The sequence below is a fragment of the Aphelocoma coerulescens genome, chromosome 23, assembly GCF_041296385.1.
Source record: "Aphelocoma coerulescens isolate FSJ_1873_10779 chromosome 23, UR_Acoe_1.0, whole genome shotgun sequence".
In the NCBI taxonomy this organism is placed as follows: domain Eukaryota; kingdom Metazoa; phylum Chordata; class Aves; order Passeriformes; family Corvidae; genus Aphelocoma; species Aphelocoma coerulescens.
The window spans coordinates 4,693,143-4,700,241 of NC_091036.1; the positions used below are offsets into that span (position 1 = coordinate 4,693,143).

Sequence of the window (7,099 nt, forward strand, 5' to 3'; positions counted from 1 at the left end):
GCCTCGTGTCCCCGAGGTCTGGCCCCACCAGCCCTGGCACGTCCTACACCTCGGCCAGGACCAGGCACTGCCCGTGGCCACAGCTGCTTCGGGGCCATCAGGGCAGCACCTTGCATGTCCCCCACCTCCGTGGGGCTGGCACCAACCCCGGCAGCCTCCTCAAACCCATCGCGACTGCCGGGCCTGAGCTGAGGCCGAGCCCCCCCAGCCCGGGGGGCTTGCCTTGGGTCCGGCACTGCCAGCCCAGCCTAGGCCTGGCGTGGCTGGATGGGCGCTGGACAAGGCTGGGACAGGGCCTGGAGCTGCCCGTGGCCCCGCTCCGGGGCGGTTCCACTGCAGGGCCGAGCGTGGCGTCCCGGGGGAGCGGGACGAGCCCCGGCCCCGCGCCCCGCTCAGCACCGGCCGGAGCTGCCATTGGCTCCGGCAGGAGCGCTGACCGCCAGCCGCCTCCGAACTATTTCCTGTTGCTGCAGCATTAATGCTAAACAGACCTTGCTCTCTCTTCCCTCGCTCCAGCCAAAGTGCAGCGGCTCCGCCGCCGCCGCCGCCTTCCCACCCCGGTGAGTACCAGCCCCGCGGACCGCGTGGGGCGCAGCACTGGGCGCCCTGAGGGACCTCAACCCGCGGCCACCCAGCCCCGACGGCCACAGCGGCTGTCGTGGCTCGGTCCCGTCCCGGCTCAGGTGCTCTGGCGTTGGGGGACGCGGGGCTGGTGGACGCGGGAGCAGTGCGGGGACACGGGGGCTGAGGGCACAGGGCTCGGTGACACACAGCTCGGGCTGTGGGGACGTAGCGGTTGAGGATGCGGAGCAGGCGGCTTGGGGACGCGGTGTAGTGCTCGGGGACGCAGCACTGAGCGACTCGGGGCTCGGCTCTTGGGGACGCTTGGGGACCCGCAAGGCCCTACAGCCAGCCCAGCCCTCATCAGCACCCTGCCACCGGCGGGGGTCCCTGGGGTCCCATGGTGGGGCTGTGCCCCTCCAGCCCCACAGCAGCCCCTTGCCAGGGCAGGGGATGGCCGTGCAGCTGCTCCACGGGGAGGGCACCCGCCCCTCCAAGGGACCCTGGTGGCCTTGTTTTGGGGTGTCCCACTAGGGAGGCTGCCCAGCGCCGGGTCGTGCCGCGGCCCCTCAGCTCTGGACTATCCGGGATGGTTTTGCTGATGTGTCACATTTTCTGCATTGCTTTCCTCATTCCTCCCTCCCTGGAGCCGTTTCTGGGAATGAGCTCGTCCCCTGCCAGGGCCGAATTTCCTCCTGCCCGCTGTCCTGCCTCCCATCCTTCCCACGGCCGTACTGGCCATCCTTCCCGCTGTCCTGCCTCTCATCCTGACCGCTGTCTTGTCCTGGTGGCCATTGCACTTTGCCTGGCCTTGTCCCTGCACTGCAGGGCCCCACGGCAAAGGGCCAAGGCTGGAGCTGGGCCGGAGCAGTGTGGGGGACAGGGACTGGGACAGGGACACTGCCCCAGGAGCGTGTGTGGAGCACGTGTGTGCACACGGGCACGGGCAGCTCTGGCTCCCAGCAGCACCGGCAGCCTGGTGCTGGGACCCTGCTCTGCCCCGTGGCCATGGGCGGGCAGGGGACAGAAAGCCTGGCCCGGTGCCACAGATCCACCCGGTGCCGTGTCCAGGAGGAGCCGTTCCGTCCCGCTCCCTCAGGAAGGACGGAGGGCGCCGGGAGTGGGGCGGCTCCAGCTCTGCGTCTGTGGGGTTCCAGCCCTGGATGGAGCAGCCCAGCCCAGGCACGAACCCCGGCTCGGCTGGAGCTCAGCGAGGAGCCCCTGGGTGCACGGCCTTGAAAGGGACAGGAGACTGGGGGGGAGGGTCCCAGTCCTCTGTAGAGCCGTGCTCAGCCCGTGTCCCGCAGATGCCAAGCATGTGCCGTCCTTGGAGCCGCTGAGAACCGCCAGGCACAGGATGGAGAGTCGCCGGAGGGACATGGAGCTGCTCAGCAACAGCATGGCCGCGTACGCCCACATCCGAGGTGAGCCAGGACGCGTCTGGGGGACCCCCGGGGCCATCGCGGGCCCCCGGCAGGCGCAGGCAGGTCCCTCACCCTCTCTGTTCCCCCCGCAGCCAACCCCGAGAGCTTCGGGCTCTACTTCGTGCTGGGCGTCTGCTTCGGGCTGGTGCTCACGCTGTGCCTGCTGGTGCTGCGCTTGTCCTGCCGGCCCTCCCCGCGGCCCCCGGCGCGCCCCGGCGACCTCAGCGAGGACGAGGAGGACGACGAGGAGGACGAGGACGAAGAGGACACCGTCGACCGCGCAGCGTCTGAGTCGCTGCTGCCGGTGACCGAGATCCCGCTGGAGAGCCACGGCCCCGGGGACGGGGCGCTGGCCGTGAATGTGTTCGCGTCGGCCGAGGAGCTGGAGCGGGCGCAGCGGCTGGAGGAGCGTGAGCGCATCATCCGCGAGATCTGGCGAAACGGGCAGCCCGACATCCTGGGCTCCGGCACCATCGGCACCCTGGGCCGCGTCCACTACTACTGAGCCCGGCAGCTGCCCTGGCACGGTGTCTGCTCCCCCACAGCTGATCCCACACCGTGCCAGGAGGGACCAGGAGGACAGGGGGGCTGCTCACTGCCCCTGAGCTGGCAGAGCTGCCCTGGACTGTCCCTGCACCACAGAGAGCCAGACCCCGGTGTCACGGGCACCCCCGGGGCTGGACTCGCCCCCGCCGCTGTGGGACACGATGCACTTTGAGCCATTGGTACGACGGCTGGCACCAGCCGAGCAGCCCCGGGACACGCGGGGACAGGGACAAGGACAGGGCAGCCCTTGCTGCCCGGCTCAGCCGGGATCTGGCGGGGGGTTCACCCCGTGGGGCAGGGCCGGGCTGTACGTCCGTGTGAGCCGTGGGCTCCTGCCCCACAAACATGGTGCTGTTGTACACGAACTAGAGCCCAGCGTGGCGAATCCGGCGTTTTGGGGGGCCCTGGACACAGGGACGGCCTCGGCCCCTCCCCGCGCCAATTCCCTTCCCGGCCCCACTAAAATTAGCCGGGTCTTTTCCGGCACCGCCCGCCGTGACCCAGCGCCCTCCGGCCGGACCAGGGCGGATGTTCCCGCTGGACTCCGGGCCGGCCGCTGCTCCCCAGGGATGCTGCAGCTCCCGCCGGGCTGAGCCGCATCCTGCCCCCCTCCCAGCCCAGCCCCGCGGGGTGCGGGCCCCCGCTGCCCCCTCCCCGGCAGCTTTATAAAAATAGCTCCTTCCCAGGCTGGTTCCCCGCCGCCGCCAGCGCCAGCAGCATCCAGATGTTTTCCAGATGTTCTCCTGTGGCTGGAGGCCAGGATGTGCCGGGGCTGGGGCTAGGGCTGGGACTGGATTTGGCCTGGGAAACTGTGCGGGGGTGGAGGGGGAGGAGGAGGCCCTGTCACAGCCCCGCCGCGGGCCCTGGTGGGACCCCTGGTGCCATGGTGGGACCCTTTGTGCCCGGCAGGACCAGCCCAGCCCTCCAGGGACATGGCAGCCAACAGCAGAGCCCTGAGCAGCCCCCACACAGCACTCTGTACCCAAAATAGTTTATTTTAAACAATTTCTGTAGGTCCAGGGGCTGTTATGCCTCAAGGAGCAGTACCTGGGTGTGGGGTGAGCCTTTGTACCCGATGGGTGCAGAACCAGGCTGGGCGCAGCAAGGTCGGGGGGCACAGGGCACCATGTGCCACCCACCTGCCCCGTGCCATGGGTGGGCACCACAGCCCCCCCACACTAACAGGGCAGCCCCTTCCTCACCCGCTCGATCTCCACCTGTGGGGAGAGGCTGTGATTGTTGGGGGGCACAGGGGACCCCAGCACGAGGCAACCCCTGCCAGGGACTCACCTGCAGTGCCTGGCGCTGGGCCCGCTCCTGGCACAGCTCCTGCCGCAGGTCCAGCAGGTCCCGCCTGCAACATGCCAGGATGGCTCAGCTGGGGCCAGAACAAGCAGCAAAGAGCCAGGAGCCACTGGGGACCCCCTGGCACCCCCACCCCCACTCACAGGTGCTGGACTCGCATCAGGTCCACAAGGATGTGCAGGGTCCGGACTTCGGCCTTCAGGTCCTCCAGGGCCAGTGACCTCCCCTCCGACCCCTCTGACACCTCCAGCCCTTCCATGCTCCATGGCAGGACAGGTGCCTGCCCCATGCTGGCGACAGGGGCACAGAGCCCAGCATGTGGCAGCCCCCGGGGCTGCTCCCCACCGCAGGGACTCCCCCCACTCCCCAGGGCGATGCTGGGTGGCCGCTGGCCGGGTACTCGTGGCCGTGTGGCTGTGGGGTGGCTCAGCCTGGCTGTGGTAACTGACACCACGTTGAAGCCGTTGGCATCTGCCAAAGAAAGAACAGGAATCAGCATCTGGTGCTAGGCAGGGCCTGGCCACCCTGCAGCCCCCTGCGTGGCCCCTGGATCCTACCTGGGTCACCGGCTCTGCTCCGCTCCATGTCAGCTGAGGTGCTGGGCTGGGAGTCACTGGGCCTGGGGACAGCAGAGGTGTGAAGTGGCACAGCCAGGGAGCTGCCAGCCATGGCCACAAACATGGCCCCAGCACTGGGACATCACAGTGGCCCTGGACAGCCCAGCACAGCCACGTGTTTCTTACTTGGTGGCCAGCATGGGGGCTGGTTTGGTCTTGGCAGGAACGGGGGGAGCAGGAGCCATCCTCTTGGTGAGTGGGAGCTTGGTCGGCTCCATCCTCGCTGGTGCTGGGAGCTCTGGGGAGAGGAGGCAGGAGCAGGGCTGGGGCATACACTGTCAGACGAGAGTGGGGCAGGAAGCGCTTCCTGCTGGAGACATGCCCTGGCCCAGGGGGCCTGTCCCAGGCACATCCCTGTCCTTCCCTCCCCTCCAGCCCAGGGCTCACCCAGGGGGCTCCCTGTCCTCACCCTCCTTGTCCTTCGCTGTGGTTGCAGCTGCTGAGGAGCGAAGGGGCTCGGGGAAGGACCCTTGTTACAGCCTCTCCCCGCCCCACATCAGCCCCGCACCAGCCCCACTGTGGTTGGCGCTTCCTCTGTGTGTGGTGGAGCAGGCGGCTGCAAAGCTCCCCTGAGCACCAGCACCGCGGCACGGGCAGGATGTCATCCCGCCACCATCCACAGCACAGCAGCATCCCTGTACCGCTGAACCCTGGGGTCACACCAGGACAAGACCACTGGCATGGTGGGATACAGGACATAAGGCCACGGACATGTGCCCATGGACCACCCTGTTCTCCTGGCAGGCGCCCCGTCCCCATGGCAGGCCCCTCTGCCCCCATGGTTGGCCACGCTGTCACTGTGGTGGGTCACCATGTCCCCATGGTGGGCCAGCAGCCCTGCTGCTGCCTGGTCCCTGCTGCTGCCACCAGCACAGCCCCTGTCACAGAGGCCTCGCAGACACCAAAAACGGTGCTGGTATTACCCACCCAAAGATACGGCGGAAGCCCCGAGGGCTGCGGGGATGAGGACACCCCTATCCAAGGCCCCAGTGCTCCTTGCGTTCCCAGGCGCAAGGGTGATAGTGCCCAGCATCCTGCCAGCCCCTCACTGGCAGCCCTCCTGGGCCCCAGGGCATGGCACAGCCCTGGAGCAGCGCGATCACACGCAGGTGCTGCCGTTGGGATGATCCCCGTGCGCCGCACCCTCGGAGCCGCGGCTGCTTCCTCTTACCTGCCGCTGTGGGGCTGCCCCCGAGGCCGAGCGGTGCCGTGCTGTGCCAGGCTCCCCCGGGCCCACACCGCACACGTGATGCCGGAGGAAATCGGCTCGGCGCTGGGAAGGAAGTTGAAGCAGAGAGCACCTCGGTGCTGGTCCATCCCACATCCCTGTGCCCCACCGGGGACTCCGGCTCCCCGGCCCAGCCGCCTCCCCGAACCCACCTCACACCCGCCCGCGGGACTGCCCGGCCATCCTGGCAGGACACCGAGGCTCCCGGCACCGGATGGACACCAGGGCCGGACTCACTGGACTCTGTGTGCTGGGACAGCACTGCCAGCTTCAGCTGTGGAAGAGGGTTTGGGTGAGGGTGGGCTTGGAGGGCACTGGGCACTGGGACGGCAGGCAGGGACCGCTGGCACGGCAGAGCCCCACAGAGCCCTGCGTCTCCCCTGGACACCTCCAGCTTGGAGCCCCCACCCACCTTCTCCGGCCCTGGGCAGGGCTGGGCCATCTGTGCCACCGCGGTGTCTCGGTGCTGGCCCTGCATGGACAGGGCTGTGGGAGGAGCCGGGGCCAGCGCCGTGCGAAGCGAGGCGCCAGGGCAGGACCGCAGCCGGCCCGGGGTGACAGCTCACACTCACCCGGCTCTCACAGAGGTTCTGGCACAGAGGGGAAGTGAAACCCCAACCACAGAAGGGCTGAAACCCACAGACCGCGAGCGCATGGGGTGGTGCGGCCACGCTGCTGCTGTCCCTCCGCAGGGCCTGAAGGGTCAGTGTGACACAGGGATCCTGGCTGGTCCCAGCCCGTGCCTGGTCCAGGAGACAGCATGGATATTCCTTTTGGCCAAAGGCAACTGACCCAGCAATACCGAACTGGGAGCAGGGAGTGGGGCTGGGAATCAGCCCTGGGGCAGAGAAGGATGGCAGAACAGAGGTTGTGTTGCAGACCAGGAGGCTGTGCCAGGCAGGTGTGGCCACTCAGGCCAAGGAGCTGGGAACACTAGGCACCCGTTTCCTCAGGCTGGCTCAAGGTTGAGTGTGAAGGGAAGCACCAGCCGTTAACCCACGGCACTGGCCCAACAGCTCTTGGCCAACACCGTTACCCCACAGCAGCCAGGAAAGCTGCTCTGCCTGTGGGCACCCCCTGAACTCCCCCAAAGGCTGCACACCCAGCAGCCCCTAGAGCAGCCTCGCTTGACACGGCAGCGATGGAAAAGCAGCTGTTGCTGGGCACCAGCGAGGACAGCACACGGGGCTGCAGCTACACAGCACCGGGACAGGCCCGTGTGAGCTCCTGGGAGGAGCCCGGGTGTGGGAAGGATGGAGCTGGTCCTGTGCACGGGTGACACAATCCCTGCTGGCAGCGGGCTGGGGAAGGGCCCAGGGCTATGTCACCCCTGGCCCCAGGCAATTACTGCCAGAACAGGGGCTGAAAGATCTTTTAATGCATAAAACCCAACAGGGAGTTGTGCCCCTGACTCCCCC

The 7,099-nt window shown here is 68.2% G+C and overlaps 2 protein-coding genes across 4 annotated transcripts; one reads left to right on the forward strand and one right to left on the reverse strand.

The window, feature by feature from the left end:
• Positions 1–326: 326 nt before the first annotated feature.
• On the forward strand, positions 327–2,896 carry EVA1B (eva-1 homolog B). Of its 2 annotated transcripts, none has more exons than XM_069036059.1 (3): positions 327–560; positions 1,869–1,985; positions 2,078–2,896. In XM_069036059.1, the coding sequence occupies exons 1-3, from the start codon at positions 479–481 to the stop codon at positions 2,488–2,490; spliced, it is 612 nt and encodes a 203-aa protein (XP_068892160.1). In that variant the 5' UTR covers positions 327–478; the 3' UTR covers positions 2,491–2,896. The 2 variants fall into 2 exon arrangements, with proteins under 2 accessions (XP_068892160.1, XP_068892161.1); XM_069036060.1 differs by lacking the exon at positions 327–560 and adding an exon at positions 568–683.
• Positions 2,897–2,982: 86 nt separating this feature from the next.
• On the reverse strand, positions 2,983–7,052 carry LOC138122001 (SH3 domain-containing kinase-binding protein 1-like). 2 transcript variants are annotated; one of them, XM_069036055.1, is made up of 6 exons: positions 5,625–7,052; positions 4,580–4,691; positions 4,394–4,455; positions 3,980–4,307; positions 3,822–3,885; positions 3,611–3,748 (listed from the first exon to the last, which is right to left on the reverse strand). In XM_069036055.1, exons 1-6 carry the CDS (start codon positions 6,157–6,159, stop codon positions 3,710–3,712), a joined length of 1,140 nt encoding a protein of 379 aa, XP_068892156.1. In that variant the 5' UTR covers positions 6,160–7,052; the 3' UTR covers positions 3,611–3,709. The 2 variants fall into 2 exon arrangements, with proteins under 2 accessions (XP_068892155.1, XP_068892156.1); XM_069036054.1 differs by having other exon boundaries at positions 2,983–3,885.
• Between the last annotated feature and the right edge of the window lie 47 nt (positions 7,053–7,099).

Bases quoted from the DNA above. Each gene is read 5' to 3' on its own strand.
- EVA1B (XM_069036059.1), top strand. From the start codon at position 479: ATGCTAAACAGACCTTGCTCTCTCTTCCCTCGCTCCAGCCAAAGTGCA. The intron at 561-1,868 runs GTGAGTACCAGC...CGTGTCCCGCAG, and splicing joins GCCGCCGCCTTCCCACCCCG to ATGCCAAGCATGTGCCGTCC. The intron at 1,986-2,077 runs GTGAGCCAGGAC...TTCCCCCCGCAG, and splicing joins CGCGTACGCCCACATCCGAG to CCAACCCCGAGAGCTTCGGG.
- LOC138122001 (XM_069036054.1), bottom strand. From the start codon at position 6,159: ATGCAGGGCCAGCACCGAGACACCGCGGTGGCACAGATGGCCCAGCCC. The intron at 4,692-5,624 runs GTAAGAGGAAGC...TCCTCTCCCCAG, and splicing joins GGGCAGCCCCACAGCGGCAG to AGCTCCCAGCACCAGCGAGG. The intron at 4,308-4,393 runs GTAGGATCCAGG...TTTCTTTGGCAG, and splicing joins GAGCAGAGCCGGTGACCCAG to ATGCCAACGGCTTCAACGTG.